This window comes from Mytilus californianus, unplaced genomic scaffold, assembly GCF_021869535.1.
Source record: "Mytilus californianus isolate M0D057914Y unplaced genomic scaffold, xbMytCali1.0.p SCAF_13, whole genome shotgun sequence".
Lineage (NCBI taxonomy): Eukaryota > Metazoa > Mollusca > Bivalvia > Mytilida > Mytilidae > Mytilus > Mytilus californianus.
This window is the reverse complement of record NW_026262615.1, coordinates 19,203,699-19,229,586: the sequence shown is the minus strand read 5'-3', so window position 1 is coordinate 19,229,586 and position 25,888 is coordinate 19,203,699. Positions and strand designations below refer to the sequence as shown.

Here is a 25,888-nt window from a genome sequence, read left to right as displayed (position 1 = left end):
GAGCAAATCCATTTTTGATTCTATATCTTCAACCTAAAATAATAGATAAGGTAGATTTGTTTTAATTTTCTTGCAAGAGGTTTCGTTGTATGGAAATTTATATCGTTGGGTTGCTGTTTTGTTGACGTATATATATATATATACATATACCGGGCTTTGTCTCTTTTAATTCGTATATATATATAAAAATATATATATATATTTTGTGAAGCCTTGATGGTCGTGTGGTCTAGCGCGTCGGATACAGTGCAGGCGATTTGGTGTCACGATATCTCAGTAGCATGAGTTCGAATCCCGGCGAGGGAAGAACAAAAAATTTGCGAAAGCAAATTTACAGATTTAACATTGTTGGGCTTATGTTTAGACGAGTTGTATATATATATATGTGTTACGAATTACAATTGTTATTTTATTCCATTTCTAAACATATTTAACATTTTGCAAACGATATACGTTCATAAACGATTCACAAAATTTCATACACATATTGCTGCTTGCATGCATTGTCTCCCTTGCATTGGTTAGCCAAGCATGTTCATGTTATTAACAGTTCATCCTAGACAGAAATCATTTTTATGAACTCTACATTACGATGCAACCCTTTAGATGCTTTGGTTACATGTCTAATGCTTGTTTTTTTTTAAATAATTTTGTATTCTGTGGCTCCAATCCATCTGTAATGCGTGATTTATCTACAAATTTGTTCTTGGTTAGTTTTAAACCATGCACATATGGACATTGGTAATATTTGGCTATGTTTTCCATTAAACCAATCTACTTTTTTAAGTTTTTTTCATCATTTAGTGTAAGTATTATCTGTCTTTTCTGTTGGTAACATCATTGAAAATGAGTCACGTGCGTGTCTATTTAAGCCTACATAATGACATTCAGTACTCTTCTATATATGAAACAGATAAAATACATTTACTTCATATTAGAATAAAGGAAGATGGGGTAGGCCGTACGGTTGCCTATAATTGCTTACATCCACTTCATATGAACTTTGGTGGATAGCTGTCTCATTGGCAATCATACCACATCTCCTTATTTTTATATAGATGTTCAAGCCAGATAAAATATCTAAGCTACTAGTACTTATTAATGTTCTAAAGAAAGAAAAGATATCACCGGGGCATTCGACAATCATCAGTCCAATACAAACAGACAACACCATGAAAGGACAAACAGCAATAATAAAATAAAACATCAACACGAACCCTATCATAAACCGGGGTGAACCTATGTGCTCCGGAAGGGTAAGGATTTCCTGCTCGACATGTGGCACCCGTATATTCTTATCCTTGATTTTTCTACCCTATATACCACTTTGCCTTATAATCTCATTAAGAAAAAAATCACATACCTAATCAAATGGGCATTTAAAAAGTCAGAATGCAAATATATATGTTCACACTCTTTTAGGTCATTTTTTAGTGACAGCAAACAAAAGAACTATGTCAATTGGACCTGCTGTGATACGATAACTGCACTTGAATTTTATTTGTGCGGGATTTTCTCGCTGTGGTGAAGACTCGTTGGTGGCCTTGGACTGTTTTCTGCTCTTCGGTCGGGATGTTGTCTCTTTGACGCATTCCCCGTTTCCATTCTCAATTTTATTAATACATATGTAACTTACAGATCTTTCTACTTTAACAATTCTTGAAGCCAGACTTTGATTGCAATCATAAACGTCTTTCTTCTTGCTGCCTTGCTTACCAAGAATCACATCTAACCTGAAATGAAAGGGAACATTTCAAAGGACATTTGTGCCTTGTTTACCAAGAATCACATCTAACCTGAAATAATTTAATTTTTGATGTAACACGTCTTCTGATTGGCTGAAAGTTTTTTCGTCTATCAGCTCATAGACATAATTTTGTCATGTGACCGTGACGTCATCAACGTTTTTTTCAGGATTTACTCCTTTAAATGGAATTTAGAATTAAATTATTACATGTTAAAGGAATGACTGTAATATTTTTTCTGTCTATTCGAAATAACCTAAAAAATGTGATGCACATTTTTTAATAACCCGCTACGCGGATTATTCAGTGTGCACCACATTTTTGATGTTATTTCTTCATAGACAGAACAAATATTACAGTAATTCCTTAAATGAAAAGAAAAAAAAATTAATGACATTTGTCCTGCTATAAAGTATAAAACAACTGTTTCTAATTGTTCTGTAAATTACAGGGCTGAAACATTTGATTTTCAAAAATCATTTTAGTGTATATATTTGTTCTTTCATTTAACATGTTACTAACAAGATTACTTTAATGTGTCTTTTACATGTCGGAAATTATATATATATATATAAAAAAACCAACAACATTAGTTCCTGTATATTGAGTATGAGAACATTGTAAGCGCTGTTAGTCCATTATTTCACCTTCCAATGTTGCACACTACGTCACGATTAAAAGTGAACGATAAAGTATTATCATAATCATGTATCAGTGCAACAACGTCTTTGCATGTTTTTATTTCTCCTTTAATATTGTTGAAATATTCTGATAAACCCCGTTTTTTGAGAAAAAATATCTTTTTAAAATATTTTAAATCAAACATATACTTTTGAAGGCATGAAAAAAAAATGTACAGAAGTAAAAGTGAACAAACCTGCACTGTAAATTTTTAACACGACCAAGCATGTCCACGTGGCCAGCCGAGTATTGTTCTATGACATCTTTGACGTCATAAGGTCGAAGGGCTTCCTTGAATTTTCGTCTAGCAACAAAATATTTGATTTTTCGTAATGCCCTTATAGCTTGTTTATCTACGTCAGTTATTTGATGTAATTTTGGAGAGTGGTCGAGATCATCTGAAGAAAACAAATTCGAATGACGTCAATGAATTTTTCTTATTCAATTTTTCTAATAACTTACAGATCTTTCTACTTCCATTCTCAAAATTTTATTTTATTGTATGGCTTCAGGTTTTAAAAAAACGTGTGTTAACGTAATTTATATTTCTGTATTTTGACGAAGTCCTATAATTATTTCAACGCGGAATTCATATAAAACAAGTTTGAAAAAATGGCATTTGTTTTAGGCAAAACCCATCAAATTGTGAAATTTACATGGCAGTAATTTGAAAATGATACCCAGTATTAGAAATGATAACAAGATTTGAAATTTGCATCGTTTTGGATTTTGAACAAGAAGAGAGTACACGAAGTTCGTCATCGTCCTCTTCTGTAATCAACTATATTTGTTTTGCTTTTCAATTCTTAGTAAATATCTGCAACCAGACTGTGCAATTTCAGGTACCATCGTTTAACCAGTTATGATTGTCACTGTCACCGGAAACCAGTTTCGCCCTATATGACCATGTGTTCATTTCGAGGAAAAGGTATATTATGTATTACATTTAAGATATTTTTTGGGAATTGAATCTATGGCGGATATATATACTTGCCCGTCGGAATTCTAATAGGATATTTTTTACTCAGATTGCAAATATGCAATGTTAAATAGAAGTTAATGTAATTGTTTGGTCACTGTCTTATTGAACGTATAGCCTACACTTACTTTTAATGTGTTAATATACGCTAAACAAATAAAAATATAAGGGTCACACTTCTTTTCAATTATAAGAGTTAAATTAACTGTACATGCATCTTGATTAAGGGTAAATTTTTCGCATTTCTAGTTTTTAAGACCAGAATACGAATGTCGAACCCTGTATTCAAAGAGCAATTTGTATTACGAATGTTCAAATTAGAAATTAGAAATTAAAAAAAAAATAATGGAAAAAGATTACGCAAGCATTTATAAATGTGTGAAACATGATAAAAATAAGAAAATCGTGTATAACCAGTAATAGTTTTGATGCCGAATGTCTCAGATACAGTAATAATCCTGCATATTTTGGTAAAGTCTAGTTGTTTGACGTAACATTTTTGCATACATTCGTCTTAAAATAAGATACGTTCAAACATCCGAGACATTATTTGACAAAAATAAATTTTGAGGTACCGGAAATATAAAAAATAACCATCATTTTATTTTTATTCTATCAAAATGCCATATTTGTCTGATAACAATGTAACGAATAATCTTTTTTTAACCCGTTTTATGCTCTTTTGTCAGTATAGAGCATAAGAAATTTTGCAAATCTGTTTTCTCTGTATTTTAACGGTGATAATTTTTTTTGTTCATTGACAAAATAATTTAAGGAAAGTCACCTTCGTAAGATAATGGCGGTGAAGGATTATCTTTCCTTAGCGGAAGTTGGTCCACTCTGTGATCAGCTATTCCTGTAGCAAGACTCAAGTGACTCCTAAAACAAAGAATTGTTTACTATCATTTGTATACGTCTTTTAAATTGTATGATTAAATGGAATATCAGTTCTTTACACTTTATGTTAAATGAAACATTGCACCACTGTTATTGTACCTGTCTGACTTAGACTTATCTTTAGTTAAAACTACTGACTACAATCATTAATTTCGAAATCTAAATCACTGTAACGTTATAAATTATATATATGTTCGCAGTGAAAATCAAATTGATCCCAAAGTTCCATTTCATACAGACATTATTGACAAATTTCATTAACCTTCAACTGGTATTTCAAGATAAGTATCTGAAGTATTATTGAAAAAGATTATAGTGCAATTTATTGAAAAGGCTCCAATTTTATCTTCTTTGTTAAATGTACGTGCAAATGTGAACATTTACAAATGTTACAGTACAGTATTGTAGCGCACTTGTCAATATTTAGTGATAACAAAGTATTGCATTTTTGAATTAAACTGCCATTTTTAATCACTGTCGTGCATCACAACCCTTGTACAATCCATAGAGTTTACAATATTCGGTCAGTTGTCGATTGGCAATACTAATCATCATAGAAGTAAGATCATTCGGTCAGTTGTTGAGTGGCAATACTACCCATCATAAGCAGGCATTCATTAAAACTGTGTTGGATGTAAAATATGTAGCCACGTCTAGTCAGAATTTGAACATTTTATCCAATTAGCCGTTCTAGTAGATACACAGTTCGATTCCCACTCAAAAAAAAATATGATGTTATCAAATCAAAATCGCCTGTAACTAGTTCTAGAAGTCAATAAATAAAAGTAAAACATAGACCATTGCATTGTAATACTCTAATAACAAATAAAGACAAGAGCACAAATACATACATGCAAAGTAGCAAAGCACGTTTATTGAATTAGAGAAATGCAATGATAAATCTATATTTTATATAATTGGCTTTGGAAAAGAAAGTTTTATAGTCTCCAGTCTCCAAAGTCTGAACTGCAGGACGTAGTCATACATATATATATATACATACGTATAGTCGTTACTTTAACCCAGTCTGGTATTTACAGTAACAAATATCCGTTTCCCAGTTACGCTACCAGGAAAACGTAACATGACTTCTTTTTCGTCGAATTAAAATTTTCAGTGTTAATGCATATATTTCTTTTATTTTTCAGATAAACATTAAATACAATCTTATTATTTATCCCAGTACATGCACGATACGGATGTTAATCATGACCTAGTCCGAGATTGTTCTGACGTACTACGGATGTTTTGGGGCTTGCTGGGGTCGTTAGTCGTACGATTGCAGTCTATATAGAAAAGAAGGAAATCGGGAACCAAGGCCTGGCCCAAATTTCTGTTTAAAATCATAACAGATTCATTGACAATAAGGTTAATCACACACCATTCTATTTCTATAATTCATTATCTCCACGAATTTGAGCCATGTTTCATCGACAACATTCAAGTAGCATAAACGTAAGCTTCAGAGGCGTTTTTAAGGAGTGCAGGGGGCCCGGGCCTCCCTCATTGAGCTTCATTTATTCAAAATCCTGGATCCGCACCGAAGCTTTATTCCCCTAAACCTTCATTTTTTTTTAGCGAGTACTTTGGATTCACATGATCCAAGATATATAGAAATTTTGCGTTATTTCTTGGCAGGTACATTTGTGATTTATGCAAATAGGTTGACACGAGTTTGAATCCGACAAATTGGATGAAGAAGTACATTCTGGAAGAATATACAGGGCATCGGGGTCATATGCAAAAGAGGGACGAAAGATACCAGAGGGACAGTCAAACTCATAGATCGAAAACAAACTGACAACGCCATGGCCAAAAATAAAAATACAAACAGACATATAATAGAACAGATGACACAACATAGACAACTAAAGACTAAGCAACACGAACCCCACCAAAAACTGGGGGTAATCTCAGGTGCGCCGGAACGGTAAGCAGATCCTGCTCCACATGTGGCACCCGTCGTGTTGCTTATGTTATTACAAATCCGGTAAATAGTCTAATTCGCTAGGTCACATTCGTGAAAAGGGAAGGTATTGTAGTTACGACATAAGGAACATATCCGATATCATATGTGAAACGGTTATTCCATAACGGTCAACCAACTCGTGATGGCGTCCGTAAAATTCACGGAGGGATGATTTCAACTTCACCATTTGGAACTCTTGGTTTAATAGCTTCCTTGTGAGCAGCAATCCTCTATCAAGGAAATCATGATAGGAAATACAAGCCCGGGAATATCGTATCAATTGGGAGATATAAACTCCGTATGCAGGCGCTGCTGGAATGTTGCTACATAGAAATGGAAAGTTCACACTGATTGGGAAGCTGAAATCATCTCTTTTGTCGTAAAGTTTTGTTTTCAACCGATTCTCATTGTCAATTTCTAGATGTGAGTCAAGATATGAGGCAGACTTAACTGTATCTGTAGTATCCTTTATCTCTAGTTCGATGGGATAGATTCGTTCAACATAGTCACCAAATTTTGTATTATTTAGTGAGAGAACATCATCTATATAGCGGAACGTAAAGTTACAGGATATTGCTAACTTCTTATTTTCTTCCTAAGAAGTTCCTGTATGAAGTCAGCCTCATAATAATAAAGAAACAAGTCGGCAAGAAGAGGGGCACAATTGGTTCCCATTGGAATTCCGACAGTCTGTTGAAAAACACGTCCTCCAAACGTAACAAATATGTTGTCAATCAAGAAATCAAGCATCTTGATAATGTCAGTTTCAGAGAATTTTTTGTTTGAATCAGAGTGATTCTTTACAAAGTAAGATTTATCCCTCCCCAAGACAAGATACTTGTAACTACGTTCGCCATTCTTTTTAATGAAACAAAGTAATACCAACTTTTTCAATTTGTCTTTTAGTTTAGAATGGGGAATACTTGTGTAAAGTGTAGAAAAGTCAAATGTTTTAATACTATTGCAAGATGAGAGAGTCTTAGATTGTATGTACTCTAAAAGATCTTTGGAATTTTTTAGTATCCACATCTGATTTACGCCACCTCTAGAACAGGCAGTTTCACAATAACTTTGGAGCCCGGCTTTGGTTGCTGATAAAATAGATGTTAATAATTTAGAAAGAGGTTTCATGGAACACTTGGAAGACCCAGCAATATACCGTTGTTTGTAAGGACACTTATGTAGTTTAGGTATCCAATACATTGATGGAAGATCCAGTTCTTCATCTTTGGTTGAAATTCCAAAGGAACATAGAACAGACCTATGATTATCCAGGATTTCCTCTTTGGTAAGTGTCGTGAGGGTATATGTTGAGTTTCCAAATGAATTGTCAATACCTAATTTATTTATCAAGCAATGTATGTAATGATATTTACACACAAAAACGATGTTGTTTGGGGCTTTATCTGCGGGGACAACAACATATTTGTCATGGAGGTAGGACAAGTGTTTTGCAACATTTGGGTCTTTAAAAATTGACGTAGCGTGGTTATTGATAGACTCATTAAGTTTCTTAATTCGGATTTGTATCAACGACCTCACAGCCTTAATCCATTCGGAAAGAGTATCTACGTCTTCTTTATCACGTTTAGTCCATTGCCTGGCATAATCCTCGACTGTATCCATCAGTATTTTGAAGTTTATTTCTAATTGATGGATTTAGACTCACGATATTTCGAACCTTCATGTTGTTCAAAGTTAAAGATCATTTCTGAATAATCGTTGAATAAAAGGTACATATTCGTAGAAGTTACTAACGAAACGAATGGTGTTTGTTTGATCAACTTGACCACGGATCTATTACGTTTTAGAGACAGAAACTTGCCGCCTCAAATCATTGACCGCAATTTTCAGGTGAACTATATGGACTGAGCTCGGATGTCTACGAGTCCTACCATATCAAAAAAAGACGGTCAGATGTCAGAGCAATCTGTGACTTACTGTTGCCAAATATAACAATATATGATTTTCGACCCCAACAAAGATACCGTATATCAAAAATTAGTATCAACGGTAATATACGACACACTAAACTGTGTTCCCGTCATGTAATTCTTCTGTTGTAGGTAACAAATCATTCGACACCAGTTTACAGCAATATCAGATGTAAAGAATACACAGCGAAAACCCAAAAGAACTAGCAAGCTTTTAATTTTAGTTTTAAATTCTAGCAAGCCAATATCTATAAGCTAAGAACAAGAGTACTCACCAAGTCCTGTTTACAAGGCTGCATACAAATACAGGTATAACTATGACTTAATTATTGTATAAGGAGGGAAGTGAGAAAGCAGTATATGCGACAAAGACAAAAGAATGTGTATTATATATAGTTTCTGCTACTGTGATGATATAATGAGTGTACATAGCTTTGATTGTGACTTTGTCAAATGTTATAATGGAATTCAATTTCTGATGTCACGATGGTGTAGAGATTTCCCCAATATTCTTAATCGACGGCTTTATGTACAAAATTAACAGTTTTGCTGAAATAAATTTCAAAATAGAAACAAGCAGTGTATTGAATCACATATATGTTTAAACTCTATTAAAAACACTTGGCACACAAAACACAAGATGAAGTTGCCTTCGACATAATTACAAAGAGTATAAAAACACCATTCGAAGTTCAACGTCTGCGACTCTTTTCACAAAAAATCATACGATTAAAATTGATCGTAAGTTATACTGAAATGTGTAGGACCTTTATTGATCTCGCAAACCACATGATTCGTTCTTTTGCAGCGACTCAACATGTAGTAAATTTTTTATTCATATCGGTGTTTTCCCTGGTCCTTAAATCACGTGATGACCTTCAGTGGTATATTTATACAGATTGTACATAAAGTCATAAACGGATAACGCATCATGCCGCTCATAACTCGGAGTAAATTCTGTGAATTGTTGCATTTTGAGTAATTTTCCACTTTTTCGACAACACTATTTGTCTTATTTACTTTTGATACACATACATACAGACTGGATGCTGTCATGAAATAGAAACTACAACTTTCGCAAATCCGAACATTTTAAGCAGACAATATAGAAATATATTGTTTTTAAATTCATGATTATGCCTATTACACAAACTACTTATATAACTATGCTTATTACACAAAATACATTGAAATTACTGCATTTGTAATAACGTAATTAAAAATTTCCACCATTTACTAAATATCAGGGAAATACGGAATATTTAAACAGTCGCGTAAAAGGACATTATGTACGGAATAGTCATAATGGAATTTTGCTGTGCATATGCCTAATGCTTAAAATACAAAGCTAAACATTCTTTTTCAAAAATGAATGTCATCTAACCGTATGATGGAGATACTGCTGTTTATTTTACTTTCTCTTTTCTGAAATAAGCCCACAATCTGATTGCTTGATTTTGACCTTGAATTTTCTTTTGATTCCGGGTTAAAACATTATTCACGAGGGGAGGCAATGTATGTGTTAGTGCGACAAGAACAGTCATTTGTGAAGGTGCAAACACACATTAAGCGGATATTTGACAATCATGCACAGTCAAACTTGTTTTCTGATTTCAGCCACAAGTTTGGCGGTGCACAAATTTTAATCTGATATTTTAGCATGCATAATACGTTCAGTGGTGGCTTGTTGACAGTACAAAGGTTTTGAGTCTCTCAAATAAGCATGCAATATTCAGCATGTTGGTCATACCTGATGCATTCTGATACCAAATTCCTAGAAAACAATTTTTATTATTTGTATTTGATGACTTGAATCTTCATTTTATAGGCAGCTCTGGCAATATCGTCTTTCCAGAAACTAAAGCACTATGGGTAATCTCATTGTTCGTACACCAAAATGAAAACAACGTTACGTCATTGGTTGAATTTCCATTGTTTAGAACGTTTTAAACCAATCACAACGTTTTGGTGTACGCTTTTGAAATGTTACGCAGAATGCATAAGATTCTGAAACGGCTAATTGGAAACTTCCAGGTATTTTCTGCTAAGCATATTAAGCCACCAAACTCGACGTAAAATAACTCAAACAATTTTCTTGTCTCACCACCAAACTACCCAAAAAAGTTTAAAAGTTCGATCTACTAGTTGTTACATATATTTTGCGAAGAAACATATCGTTATCGTAAAAACTTCGTATTTCTTTATGACCAGTCCTGTTTATTTTTGTTTCAACTTTTAATTAGTTTGGTTTCTGTTTTATTTCATTGATTTATCATGTGTTTACATATGGTGTTTTTATGTTTCTACTGTTTTTCTAACATTAAGCAAGCAACACTTAATCAATCTAAATGTTCTTTATTTCGCGATTTGATTTTGACAACACTTGGACTAACATTTAGAAATACTAAAAACAAATGTACTTGCAGCAACTGAACAGTCTGTTTAAGCATTCATTTGTTCAAAATAAGTTGTTTTGCTTTGCAAATGTTACTTTTATGTAGAACATCGATACGAAATAGAAAACGATTTTTTTTTAAAAGAAAAACTTCGTATTTCGTGTTCTTTCAACCAAATGCACGTGTACTTGTTTTCAAAGAGCATCTCCTCATAGATACAAATTTGTCAGTTACTGTATATTTTGCTAAAATATTAGTATTTTTACAATTTTAATTTTTTTTTGAATTACGTTCAGTTAACACTATACGAATTGGCATGACACTCTCAACCGATACCTATGCCAACCCGACAAATACTTAATGTGCAGGTCCAAGTCAGGAATCTGTATTCCAGTGGCTACCGCTGTCTTTTGTCTACTGATGTTAATAAGACCGTTGATTATCTCTGTCACCTTTTAACATTTTGTTAACCAACAGCTCTTTACACTTTACTTAAAAGAGGGACGAAAGATACCAGAGGGACAGTCAAACTCATAGATCGAAAACAAACTGACAACGCCATGGCCAAAAATAAAAAGACAAACAGACAAATAATAGTACAGATGACACAACATAGAAAACCAAAGACTAAGCAACACGAACCCCACCAAAAACTGGGGGTGATCTCAGGTGCTCCGGAAGGGTAAGCAGATCCTGCTCCACATGTGGCACCCGTCGTGTTGCTTATGTTATTACAAATCCGGTAAATAGTCTAATTCGGTAAGTCACATTCGTGAAAAGGGAGTGTATTGTAGTTACGACATAAGGAACATATTTGATATCATCTGTGAAACGGTTATTCCATAACGGTCAACCAACTCGTGATGGCGTCCGTAAAATTTACGAAGGGATGACTTCAACTTCACCATTTGGAACTCTTGGTTTAATAGCTTCCTAATCATGATAGGAAACACAAGCTCGGGAATATCGTATCAATTGGGAGATATATACTCCGTATGCAGGCGCTGCTGGAATGTTGCTACATAGAAATGGAAAGTTCACAATTGGGAAGCTGAAATCATCTCTTTTTGTCGTAAAGTTTTGTTTTCAACCAACCCTCATTGTCAATTTCTAGATGTAAGACGTTAATTTTTTTTGTATTTTGCTAATTTTGAAGAGTAGGCTGAGAGTGTCGATGAAAGAAAGATTTTACTCTCTTAATTTTTTGTCTTTTGTAGATCTATAGTTATCCTTTCCACGGCAACCATTTAAATGTCTTCATTTTATGTTATTCATCAGAAATTAAATTTATTGTTTTTGATAATGGCTTTTCAGTACATTTGTACTTAGAATATCAATATTTTTCACCCATCGCATCAAATAGATAGCTTAATGTAATGGTGTCGTTATAAATCATATGAAGGGAAGTTTTATTGCAAGTGTTTATTTGATACGAACCTAATCATCTGTTGTGTTATGTGTCTGATACTGCAGGTTGTTTTCAATTCAAACCTTTGATGACCGTGATAATATAATAACAACGACATTTGCACAAAGTATTTCCCTACTTTCAATTATTTAATGTATCATAATATTTCAAATTTATAAGGATAGATCAAAGACCGGGTGTGCAGAATGTTTATTAAACAATTGAGAATGCTCTATACTAAACATTTGAATATTTGAAATATGATACTTAAAAATACCTCAAACAATTCTATGAAAGCAGGTGCACAACTTCAACTTATGTGCAATTTTCCTGTGAAGTTTCCTGGTTCTCGGTTGAAAACTGTATTAATTTACACAAAAGTTGTACCTATCTTCTTTCATAAATTGAGCAAAAAATAACTAAGTTCCAAAGTCTGGGATATTAAAAAATCCTCAAAAAATACCTTAATTGCAGGTCAACATATGTGCAACATGCCTGTCAAGTTTCAGTTATCTGGGTTAAAAACTGTAGGAGCAGTTGATTTAACAAATATTAAAGGCACCCACTTTTTCCTGCCCGACCGTCCGCCCACCCGTCCATCCGCCCGCTAAATATCACGATATTATAAGCTGTCAAGTAGCTGATCAAATATGGTGTCATACAGATTTTAGTAGTACATGAGAAAGAGTGACAAATATATATTTGTTGGATGAACGGACGATAGACAAAACGGACAAGGTGTAACAGTCAAAATTTTGGTAAATTGTGTACTGTTCACTTAAACTATACACAATGTAGTGTAATCCTATATACTAATTCGCCGTTTTATATAACGAGGAGTGCAAGGTTTGGTCTTGTTAAATAATTACCTATGTAATGTATCTGGAACTTCCTCCTGATCTAAAAGATTTGTTCTTCGATTGTTTTCCTTTCTCGGCTGTATTAATGGGGAATGAGGGTTTCCGGAATGACTATGGTTACTTCCACCGGTACTTCTATCCCGCCGTCTTGTAGAAAAGCGACTGACAAATGATGCATTATTTTTAAACTGTCTATCACTGAAAGAAATAAATAATAATACCAATATTGTATTTTTTTTAAATTTGTAAACAATGTCCTTAAATGATTTATTTACTTATCAAACATATGTCTAAAGCGGAGATAATATTCAGAAGAAATACATTATTTCTTGTCATAATGCATTTCCTAAGGACGATATTTTGATGGAATTTTTATCAGGTTTCACATTTATGATGTATTATCTTAGCCTGTCGGTCAATGAAGACAGAAACAACGATACTATTTACGTCTAACGCCTTCTATTTTTTTATGAGTCGGCAAATAAAAGAAAACGCGGTGGAATACAATTTTCAGAAATAACTGCAAGTTTTGTTTTCAGTTTTTTCGAATGAAATCTTATGTGTATAATACATATAAACTGCATTTCTATTAATAGAATGACCACAATTAACTAGCAATTAGGACAACAAAGAAAACTAAACGAAACAGACACCCCAATCACTTATAAAAAAAGAAAAACAGGTAAGCCTCACAAAAAACACAATAAAACCGTGTGATACCTATAACTTAATAACCAAAGTTTGGGAAAACAAACATAGATGTATAGATTAATAAAGCAAAAGGTCAACCAAAACCGTCTTGGGTCAACATGAAAGAGTTGCAACCCTGCAGTATTGAATGTGGTGATATACATATAGGCTTCCCTAACATATACCATTATATTTCTCAATCCATTATGTCATTTCTAAAATTGCGTTGCAACAGCAACCATTAAACAAAAATGACTTGTTTAACTAACAAAGAATAATATACAACATGTTTTGCATGAGCTACTAAACAGTTCAAAACAATGATGATTGAGTATGTAATGAATGATAAAATAAACTGCATCTAGAACATAAACACAGAGAGAAGATAGTGTAGGTGGCAATCGAAAACCATGATCCTCCCCTCCCAACAAAAGGACAAAAATATAAACGACGAAAAGACAAACAACAATAACAAAACATTAAATAGTGAGGTGGCATAGTACCAAATTTGACAAAATCATGCAAATGGTGATACAAGCATAAGATTTGGCACACACGTTCTTTAGGGTGTACTTTAGCATATCAGAGGGGTAGTCATTATATTTTTGGATTTTTTCACGGCGGCCATCTATCACCACTTCCGTTTAGAGTGGTAAAAGTTTATACTATAGAGTGAAATAATGGGGGTGATGATATGCAATAAAAATGTCCGATTGATATATAGGTGATTAATTAAAACATACAGGAAGGCCGATTAATGTATTTTCCGATATAATTTGTTCTAACAACTACATGAACGTTTCACCGGAACTTTTCTTTGGTTGACGAATGAATAACAGAAACTTGATTTTCTTAATAGGTTCATAAATGTTTGTCTGGTTTTGCATTCGGGTTCTGGAGTCAGCATGCATCCAGTTTTTCTAATTTGCGAGATCTTCCATGTATCTGCTTGTACTATATCTTTAGTGTTTATCTTGTAGATTTCTTCAAAATCTTCAAGAAATGGATTTCTATAATCATTCATGACAGTCTTCAGTCGTTTCACTTTGTCAATGAAATATTATTGCATTGACATGAAATTGTTATGATACCTGTCATCTTCGTTCCTTTTTTGATAAAGGATGAAAACGTTTGTTTGTAAAGCTCAAAATCTGCCTCTCGTGATGATCGAATGTATAAAACAACCAACAGCTGAATTTCACCAACCGAATACCGAAATTCAAAATGAATCTATCTACTTTTTATTCTTCACATCGTTGTATGAAATTGTCAAATTCTATGGATTCATTGGAATTTTGGTTATTCAAACTGTCATAAGCAGACATCAGTAAATCAAACAAAATACACGCAGTTACATGATGCGTTAGTCTAGATTTGGCGTATTCGAACTTGATTAGAACGATTCCGCAATTCCAGAGGACGCAACATCTACTTCTGACAAAGCCTTGATCCAACCGCTATCCCGCAATAGATCAGCCAGAACTTTGAAACTTGCCATTTCAATTTGTAAGTCATCATACATAACAACGAATCTTTTTTCACCGTATTCATTTGGTCATTCCTACTGAATTTGCCTTGCAAAGACAAATAGCAGTGGGTCTGCTGTAATCACTGGACTTTTTCCTGGATTCAAAAATGACTCAACATCTCTGACCTTATACATCGAATATTCTACTGAAAAAACTGAGTGAGCCTGTTCCTAAAATAATGGCATTAAGCAGGTTAGACTCACTTCAACAGTTGGTCCACGCTTCTCTGAAGAATGAAATGATGACCATGAAATATTTCCTGATGTAATATCTTCACACGTTAACCTAACCGTATCTAACCACTCAAACTCATTCTGTAATCTCATGAATAAATAGTCGTGGTTCAGAATGCCAGTTACACCCTCGGACAGAATTTGGTTGACTTGTAGGTAATATTATCTGATCCCTTATGACGCCAACATTTTCTTTCATTGGATGTTGAAAAAAAGAGATTCCGGTCCCATTCAAAGAAGATTTTATGTTGTTAAGCTTTAATATGGTCTATATTGTTGACGAAGCTGTAGTAAACACTTTGCCCTTTAATAAAGGCGGATAAACCACACTCTCATTCAAATAACGACCAACTACAGCTTCACCTAGTTGAGTTGATATGTCCAGTACCCGATCGTGAGAGATGCATAACCCATGTTGAAATAATGTATCTATATGCTGTTTTTCCTGGTTTTTGCAAAGAGTAATAGTCCAAGATACACACACAATGGTGTCTAACGATCAGCTGAATGTCTGTGTTGTACAGGAACCTTCTGGGTGTTTGGATGGTTAGCAAGCATTGATAGTTGGGCCAGAGCCAAGAAACGTTGTCCAACTGCGATTTAATATCAGGTCCATGCTCTATCATTTTCACACAATCCACTTATCGTTGGTTCAGTTTCATTGGCGTTGCAAATCACAAATGAAACATTTATGCACATTTTGTGGTTGTTGTCTTTTGAACGAGGAGTACTTCTAAAAATGTTAGGGGAATTACATTCAGATGAACATTACATATGGCGTTTCTGTGCTCTCTCAAGTTGTGAACTGTTAATTGTTATTCTCAACAAATTACTGTACTAAGCATTTTTCTTTTTCATTGTGCTTTCAATTCCCTCTCCGTTGTTTAATCGCTGAATATCTAGAGGGCTATAGAGTGCATTTACTTCGTGAAAAAGAGGTATATTTTGCCTAACATTTTGTATCCTTTATTTGACAATTTCCGTAGGTACGTCGTGTCTTCTTGACACAGACAACATTTTGCGGAAACAGTTTCCAAATTATCTGCGGAGGACGCTGACAAGCAGATTCTTTTCACCATTTCAAAAATTACCTATAATGGTTTACTTTTATAAATTTTGACTTGGATGGAGAGTTGTCTCATTGGCACTCATACCACATCTTCTTATATCTATAGTCTATGAATAAACTACAGTGATCAACAATGTATCGATAGAACAATAATGCAAATATCGTCTGAGTAAAATTTCTTAACACTTCTGATATTCAGGCCGAGGGATTATCCTTTTACTACCTGTAAAGCACTATGTTATATGGGATACAACTTAGTTCGGTGAACCCAATTAAAAGTTTGCCTACATTCAGCCTGCTCGTTCATCCAGTATCAATTAACTCCCATGCGATCTGTACACCATCCAGAGGAATAAGCCCCTCCTCCTTGCCTCGGCTGTCCTGCGTTACCACATCCTTTCGATTCAAGTAAGACTCCACGACTTAATAATTGGGGCAATCATGGAGTATTTTGAGAACTTTAATCTTACAAAGCTGATACTGGACCCCATGCCGAGATTCTCGGCAGTGATTTATACCAAGTTGCCCTGGTAGTGCAAATAAATCACTATCTGAAAGAATGCTAGTGATAAGTGATGAGCATTAAGTAATGACTGGTAAGGAATGGCATTTGTCAAAGTCAAGCAACATCACAATGGACGGATGCCAAACAATTGTTAAGAACGGACGCCAAGTAAAGACTTAATACTAAGAATCAATTATTAATAAGGTCACAAGACCAACCCCAAACGATGATTCAAATTAATAACTATCAAAGTACTATGATAATAATTGGCGTGTGATTGTATGGATCAAATGTAGAATATTTATAAAACCAGAAGTGTGTTATCGGCCAATTGTTTTACTGGAAGTAATGTTTTTTACTACAACAAGACAAATTAACCCCCATTCACTCAACCTAAAACATTTTGAACATAATACAAGCAATATGTATGCAAAAGAGAACATACATTTGATGTGTTTTACCTGGCTAGACGTCATTTTGAAAATCAAAGATGGCCGCCATGATCGGATAGATTTTTTCGTGGCTACCCCCTTGATGATGATTAAATACACCTTAAAGCATGTTCTTACAATGTTTCATGCTTGTATCACCATTTGCATGATTGTTGTGGTAAGCTGCTCAGCTAAAATAGGAAACAAAAGATTGAGCAACACGTACGCCTACAAAAACTCTGTGGCGAAAGTGCCTCGGAGGAGTAATTAATTCCTGCTCTACATGTGCCACCAGTAAACAGCTAAATTATTAGAAAGAACTTTGATATGAGTATGACATTAACATTAGTTTTGTCTCATTTCAGTATACAAAGAAGTGATTGTTTTAGCAGTGTTTAATCGGCGTTTTGATTTTCTTTTCTAAAATATAAAGAATAGAGAAAAATGGGCAAACATTGTGAAGAAAAGAGAAAAATGGCCTAAAAGATTAAAAAATACAGAAATGAAGGACTCCCCATCCAGACCCTCATAATACTTACGCTGTTGGGCTTGGGCATGGAATCATATGGGGTTTCCATGTAGCTATAGATATTGAATTTCTGTCTGCTGCATAACATCTCCACAAACTTTGTATTAACATAGCGGCTGGAACTCTTCTACGAATGAGGTGTTTTTGTCGTTGCTGTTGCTGTACTTTAAGAGCAAACCCTGAACCAAGTATTCCCTATGGGAAGTAAATAATAGATACAGATAGTGGCAAATCAAACAAATCCTCCAACAGTTCCAAAGACATACTGAATTCGCGTTATCTTGATTGTACCCATAATAACGTCATTGCATTTGATGTATTTGTATAGAACATTTTATAAAGAAACAGATCCGGTTTTCGATTGTAACTAAAAACCACATGCAATGTTTGCTTATATATTATATATAAGCAGGTTTTATTGGTTGAGGAAGCCGGAGATCCCAGAGATAACTATCAGCATTAAAACTGGCAATCTAGTGCGGGGTTCGAACTCACAACCTATGAGCCTCCTCATCGGGTTTTTGATTATGTGATTACTTGGCCGTTTTTATAGTGATTATTTGATTACCATACCAAATATTTCATGATTATTTGATTATTTGATAATCTAGGACTGTATATTTGATTATATGATTATCTTATTTAAAAGAATAATTAATGATTACTAGTATGTGAATGTATTGGCAAAACATTTGTGATTATGTGATTACTTGGACACCCCCACGAGGAGCCTCATCTATGTTCTGACAGGCTAGGGATGAAGTGGTTGAATTACTAATCCCACTCAGTCGCCAAGGTCCCGTATGTAGTAATGAGAATATTGGAAAAACAAATTGAAGGCTTTTTAAAAATGGCATGTTATAAACAAATTTCAGTGGGAATGGCCTGTACCTCTTCGTTTTGCTTCTCAAATGTTGCAAATACGTGTGCACTGTTTATGTTAAGCATTAACTTTTAAGCATAATTTCTAATTGATTTCAGAACAAAACACGTGTACAGGAAGTTTGAACATCTCGAAAACCATTTAAAAGTTAAAGACTTTTTTCGACTTCCTAGACATTTTTCGCCATTAAAATAGTCATCTTAAATATTTGATGCAACTAGAGGTACCACTCCTGGCACCATTGTGTATAGACGTTAATATTTGTAGTGCTAAACAACAATTACAAAAGACATAAAAGGTTTAAACAGTTCAGTCAGTTCTCTTTATTGGTAGAAAATAGTGACTTAATTTATCAAGATATTGTTAGCTACAAGTAAGTGCAATCGACAAAATTACGCGACCCGGTTTTTCTTTCTTGTTATAATCGTATTTGACAACCACATGTAGGTGAAGGTAATCTCACACATGCGCAGACAATTAAACATAAATGTACACCAGTTTTTGTTGGACCAAATGTAGGATGTTATACCAACTGAAGTATGATATCTTATTTGCGTCCGAAAGATTTATTGTTTAATAAATATAGAGTATTGTAAATCTGTTCGTATGCATCTAAAATTGTATAAAACTTCATATATAGCATATAAAATTACAATGTCATCATGTTCAATTTAGGGTAATGCAATGGTCAGTTTAACATGTGGATCAGTTTCCTTCTATTAGAGATCTGGGCTGATATGCATAAAACCACATAAGTTAAGATATCCAATCGTAGTACTCATCTATCGTAGGACATGTAGAAAAATCCGTCCGTTCGGAACAAATCTTAACTTAAGTAGTTTTATGCATATCAGCCCAGTTCCAGGAGAAAGGTGTCAAACTAAACTTTGTAGATATTTGTTAAGGAATTATTTTTTAAATAAGAAGACATCTGTCACCTTCCCTATCGCAAAGTTGGCTTAATTTTTAATTATTGTAGCACAATTCACAGTACAGTACACGAATACTTACTGCAGGAAGAGCAAAAAATGATATCCCTAAGATTGCTGAAAACCCAGCAATAACCTTTCCAGCCCACGTCTGAGGTACAACATCACCATATCCTACTGTACATAATGTTATCTACAACGACAAAAACCAAGAATAGAATATATGTTATAGTACTAAGGAAGCTTGTATTATTTTCAATTATTTATGTTTGTTTATTCATTTCAAGTTTATAAAAGCCTTTTCAGTTTGATTCTGCTAATTTGTCGTTATTAATAAAATGATGCTGCTTACTTTTTATCTTCTTATTTGTTTTACAAGATTTTAAAATGCCTTAAAAACATTTATATCTACTTTCTAGAAATTTGTTGGTATGTTTCACTATTGAAAATTTTACCACAGATTTTGCAATTTTATTACTTTTTGCATTTTTTGTCGTTACTTTTTGTCTCTTATTCTGATAAACAATCATTAATTATTTTTGGGGCCCTTTATAGCTTGCTGTTCGATGTGAGCCAAGGCTCCGTGTTAAGGCCGTACTTTGATCTATGACGGTTTACTTTTACAAATTGTGACTTGTATGGAGAGTTGTCTCATTGGCACTCATATCACATCTTCTTATATTGATTAATGATCAATATGAAAACAAAATAAAGTTTTTTCAGCCCACTTTTTCCGCATTAAAAAAAATATATTTGCTAATGGTAAAGAATATGCATATAATAGACTATGTTACATGTGTAAAGATAATCTATTTCCCGTTACAACTTACTGCAGCATCTTTTAGAGTTTCACGCACTTCGCTTTTTTTGTTGTTTCCATTATTATGCATATTCATTAAATATCAATATTTAATTTGTTATACATCAAATGTCATAAACATGTATGTATATTCAAATATAAATGTAACATGTGTAATGTAGAATCTCTTTATAAAAAAACATTTCGATATCCAAGCGTTATACGTTGTTATAATCAAAAGCCCATTCTTCTTACTTCGTTTATAACTTTACAGAATGTGACTTACAGCGAAGGTTTGATTCCTGTCAATAGCGACTCGACGGATGCATAAACTGTTTCCTTTTAGGTGCATGTTAGTTTTTATTCCATCTGAAATGAAGTTGGTTGTGGATATCCGTCGATGATATGTTAGAATATGCAAGAAACCTAATTACTATGTTTACACGAAATATAAAAAGAATAATTATGTGAATTGAGACAACTACCCATCGACGCAACAAATATCTAGAGGTCAATAGTAGTATACTTACCACACCCCACCAAATTGCATCAGCAAAACTTTTTAATTTTGGTTTTTCGGAATCTTTTTCTGCGAGAAAAACGAGGAATGAAAAGAAAAGTAAACCTAGAATTCCTATATACAGTGTCGTTAACAGCTCCTGAAATATACAAATGTACCATGGTTAACGCAGTGAGTTAAAACACCAACAAAATACTAAAATGAACCCGAATAAGCTCATTATACTGGATCTTTTTATTGTGTTTATTTCAATATTTTCACAACTTGGAAAAAGTACATGATCATAAATATACAATAAAAAACTCATCAAACCAGGCTTATCATTTAGTAAGCCTCGCCAGATGGTTGGTGACCCCCCTTTTTGATCCTGGGTTGAAACCCCCTTTTTAAAAATGGCTGGATCCGCCCCTGTTAAAAATTCTGACTGCATTATTTTATTTTAGATATCATTGACTGATATAAATATCTTGGTTTGTTGTTTAAGTCTGCTGTTTTGAATGAATAAAAATGGATGGATGTTATCGTGAATGACACAGCAACTAAACGGCAAAAATAAAACAAAAAATGTATTGTATGTTTGTAGCTGACAGCTTAGACACGAAATCACTCATACATGATTACAATTTTCCTATCAATATCTTTTGTAATATTCGCTGGGAGCATTTTCAATTATTTTCGCTCATTTATTTCAAGATAGCTAAAAATGTTTGCAACAAGACAAAGAATAAATATATGTATAGTTTGATTGATTATTATGAAAAAAATCCAACCTGTCTGTGAGCCCATATAACTGATCCTAAAAGCTTCCAAGACCCTCCACGGCGGTCCATCCGTACCATTCGTAAAATTTGGAAGAATCGAAGACCTCGGAGTGATGTAGCGGCGAATGCTGAGCTTAGTGATCCAACAAATAATATAACGACAATGGAAATAATTAAAATTAAATCTACAATAGAAAAATATGTGTTCTATGGTTTCGAATTACATGCTTTGATAACTATTCTACTGTATGATTAATTGGCAGGAATTTGAGGAGTAACGAGGTATATATAAAGGTTTTAATCTAATTAAGAATGTTTTTAGAGACAGAGACCAAAACCTTTTATTTCATTCGTCTTTTTTTCATTTTATGTAACATCGAAAGCTTTTCACAAAAATTGCCCCCTTTCAAACATACGTCAGCTCTGTAATTTGGTATGGGTCTGTTTGACTAAACCAAACTTCTTTTTGCTACGTTTCCGCCAAACAATGACATCACAGATGTCCCTGGCCAGTGAAATTTTGATGTCACAAATATTTAAACATGATTTGTCAAGGTCACAAAATTCGGATCACTAGTCGCAGAATCGTAATTTACGACAAGGTCTGTTTGTAATCATCAAAGGTTTCCTTAATTTAAGTTGAAATCCAATGATTTAAGATTTTTATGCCCCATTTATGGGCATTATGTTTTTCGGTCTGTGCGTCCGTTCGTCCGCCTGTCCCGCTTCAGGTTTAAGTTTTTGGTCAAGGTGGTTTTTGATGAAGTTGAAGTCCAATCAACTTGAAACTTAGTACACATTTTCCCTATGATATGATCGTTCTAATTTTAATGCCAAGTTAGATCTTTGACCTCAATTTCACGGTCCACTGAAGATAGAAAATGATAGTGCGAGCGGGGCATCTGTGTACTATGGACACATTCTTGTTTATTAAACTTTTAATTGCTTATTAAAATTCATCAATTGGATTATGTGAGTATTAAATATTACCCATAATGCACTTCCCTTTTCTTTGAATTCTTTAACTAGATTTAATCCCTGATGGGCTACTTTTTTTTCATTTTGCATGACCCTAACAAAACATTACCAGTTCATAAATCCGTCATACTTGCCTATAATGCATAATGGCCTTCTCATAAACCTGAATCGTCCACTCCACCCTTGGTATCTGGATCGACAGCCAGCTGCCCAAATACGTACAATATACTCTGCGATCAGCCATATTAACAAGGCAGGTTCCTACAACATAGCAAGCAAATGATATATGGTTATTTGTGTATCTGGATTGACAGTAGCTGCCCAGATACGTACAATATACTCTGTAATCAGCCATATTACCAAGGCAGGTTCCTGCAACATATCAAACAAATGATATATGGTTATTTGTGTATCTGGATCGACAGCTAGCTTCCCAGATACGTTCAATATACTGAAAACCAACAAATTTTCGCGACCGATTTATTTTCGCGACTTTCGCGAGTAGAAAAATAACGCGAATATAAATCGTCGCAATATGTAAAAATTGGATTTTCATTATTTATCTACATCAAGTATAAATTAAATCGCCGCGAAATGAATAAAAAAGGGCTAAACGCGAAATAAATTATCCGCGAAAATAAGTTGGTTTACAGTACTCTGTGATCAGCAATATCAACCAGACAGGTTCCTACACCATAGCAATAATTTCTATATGGTTATTTGTGTCGTTGGGTTTCTGTTTCATTGACGTATACCTCACATTTTCTCTTCTTCTTCTTTTCCGCGAAAAAATTTCCACGATTGCTCGGATTAATCAAAGTTTCTATTAAAAAAATATTGAAAAATCGTAGAACTTGTATGTAAATATTATCAAGGATTTATAAAGTATTTATATGAATCCTTGATATGAATTCTGGAGAAAAACAAAACAATTTAAATGATTTTTTTAAACTAACTAAAATGATAATGTGAAAATCGATATTGAAGATGGAGATAACAATCTCTTCTACAAACAAATGAAACAAGTCCTTGATATTCGATATAAAAGAGAAGTAAAATGGAAACATTTCCTTCAGATGCACAACGAAATAGGCAAATCTAGAATTAGAACTGATCAAAAATATAAAGGTTTGTTTACGGGAACAAATAAATACAATCGTGAAATTTTTTTCAAGACTTTGATTTTGCATGCTTATATAAAAAAAAAAGTAAAATTACAAAAATACTGAACTCCGAGGAAAATTCTAAACTGAAAGTCCCTAAATAAATGGCAAATTCAAAAGCTCAAACACATCAAACGAATGGATAACAACTGTCATATTCCTGACTTGGCACAGGCATAACCTATTGAACTATGTATTTATCAATATGATCAATTTAAACAACATTTTCGTAAAGTTCAGGTTATTTTTAGGATTAAACACGGAGTTTTTTTTCTAATTTACAGGTAAATTCGCGCACACGTACTACCTGTTGTTCGCGCTAACGAAATACTTATCAAATTCAAATTCACGCAAATGTAGGTCGCCCCTTCTCTTTTATCACATTAAAATATACAATATTTATTTGCACAAAACTTTTACACCAAATAGTTACATGTATGGCATGAAAATACAAACAATAAAACTGACATACTCATATGGTAGTGACGCTAGTGTCTTTCATATGGATTATTGCTGTTTAATGACTCCACATATGCGTGTATTAAGAACATCAATTGTATTATTAACCATATATAAAAATGTAAACTTACTTTGTACTTTACAAATTTAGAAGGATTTTCCTAATAATAGACATTCGTTTATATATTTTGTATTACTTTTTATGATACATTTAATTAGCGAACAGCTGTTCAACTGTTTGGGCATATGCCTCAGTGATATTAATGAATGCAATTTAATAACATTGAAATGAAATGTTTACAGTAACACGAGATTTAGATAACCTGTGATCCGGATTCAATCTTTGCTTTGTGTCTATAGTCTACCAGAATCCTACCTTAGTTATACACCTTTCCAGTCAGTTGCATACATTTTCTGAATAATTGGGTAAAGTCGATAGTGATCAATTCTAAGCAAAAACGTGTTTATGGATGCATAAATAGTTTATACAAGTATAGTCCATATATTGCTTGTTGGACTTTAAAACAAGAAATAATTCATTCATGTTTCGCAATTTTCTGACAGGATCTTATTCTTTCATCTGTACGATTTAGGAAATAAAGAATTCAACAATAAACTCATCATAGAAACCAGGATTGAAATTTTGTATTTGCACCAGACGCACGTTTCGTCTACAAAAGACTCATCAGTGACGCTCGAATAAAAAAAAGTTAAAAAGGCCAAATAATGTACGAAGTTGAAGTGCATTGAGGACCAAAAATTCCTAAAGGTTTTGCCAAATACAGCTAAGGTAATTATTCCTGAGGTAGAAAAGCCTTAGTATTTCAAATATTTAAAATTTTATAAACAGTTAATTTATAATAATGACCATATCAATGATAATTCATGTCAACACAGAACAAATAATACTCCAAAAAGAAGTAAAAACTATTCATTAAGATCAAAATTGTATCAAACTGGTCAGAACCCGTTTAAATGAAGAATGAATAGCAGAATATTGAATTAATACGTCCTTATACCATCAGTATAAAAGTACTGGAGCACCGTTTAATACATAATTATGTATCCGACCGTTAATTAAGTGTTTTGTTATTTCGATTCTATGGTACAAACGGAAAATTATCTATAAAACTGCTTCTGCAGATTTTCCCTATTCAATTGACAAGATGTAAGGCCTTCGATGTTTGGTCTATCTAATCGTGGATTAAAGCCCGAAAATTTGACATTAACTTCTTCAATGATTTGGTATAAGAAGCATCCTTATGTATAAAATATGAAAGCAACACGTTATAAATTTCATGCGTCCGAAGCGCTTTTCTGGATTTACCTTCATCAGGAACGCTCAAAGCCTAATATGTGAAAGCTTAAGTACATTTTTTGGGCAATACTATCCGATTGGTTGTCTGACAGTACTAAAACTAGTTTTAAAAAATCACTAAGAATTGAATGATTGAATGATTGATTTTTCGGTGTTTAAACGCCTCTTTAAGCACTATTGGCCATTCCTTGGCTGTCAGTGATTATTGGAGGAGACCGGAGTG

General features: G+C 33.6%; 1 protein-coding gene across 1 annotated transcript; it reads right to left on the bottom strand.

Moving 5' to 3' along the window:
• Positions 1-1,740: 1,740 nt before the first annotated feature.
• Positions 1,741-21,933, bottom strand: LOC127723326 (potassium voltage-gated channel subfamily KQT member 5-like). Its single transcript, XM_052229891.1, has 9 exons — positions 21,757-21,933; positions 20,997-21,125; positions 19,750-19,860; positions 17,866-18,050; positions 12,879-13,067; positions 8,481-8,498; positions 4,190-4,284; positions 2,623-2,824; positions 1,741-1,796 (listed from the first exon to the last, which is right to left on the bottom strand). The coding sequence occupies exons 1-9, from the start codon at positions 21,823-21,825 to the stop codon at positions 1,754-1,756; spliced, it is 1,041 nt and encodes a 346-aa protein (XP_052085851.1). The 5' UTR covers positions 21,826-21,933; the 3' UTR covers positions 1,741-1,753.
• Positions 21,934-25,888: the final 3,955 nt, after the last annotated feature.

What these genes read in the sequence shown, in the direction of transcription:
- LOC127723326 (XM_052229891.1), bottom strand. Translation starts at nt 21,825, where the DNA reads ATGGTACGGATGGACCGCCGTGGAGGGTCTTGGAAGCTTTTAGGATCA. An exon ending in TTATATGGGCTCACAGACAG is followed by an intron (nt 21,126 to 21,756) that starts GTTGGATTTTTT and finishes TGTATATTTCAG; the next exon opens with GAGCTGTTAACGACACTGTA. An exon ending in CATTTTTTGCTCTTCCTGCA is followed by an intron (nt 18,051 to 19,749) that starts GTAAGTATTCGT and finishes TACTTCCCATAG; the next exon opens with GGAATACTTGGTTCAGGGTT.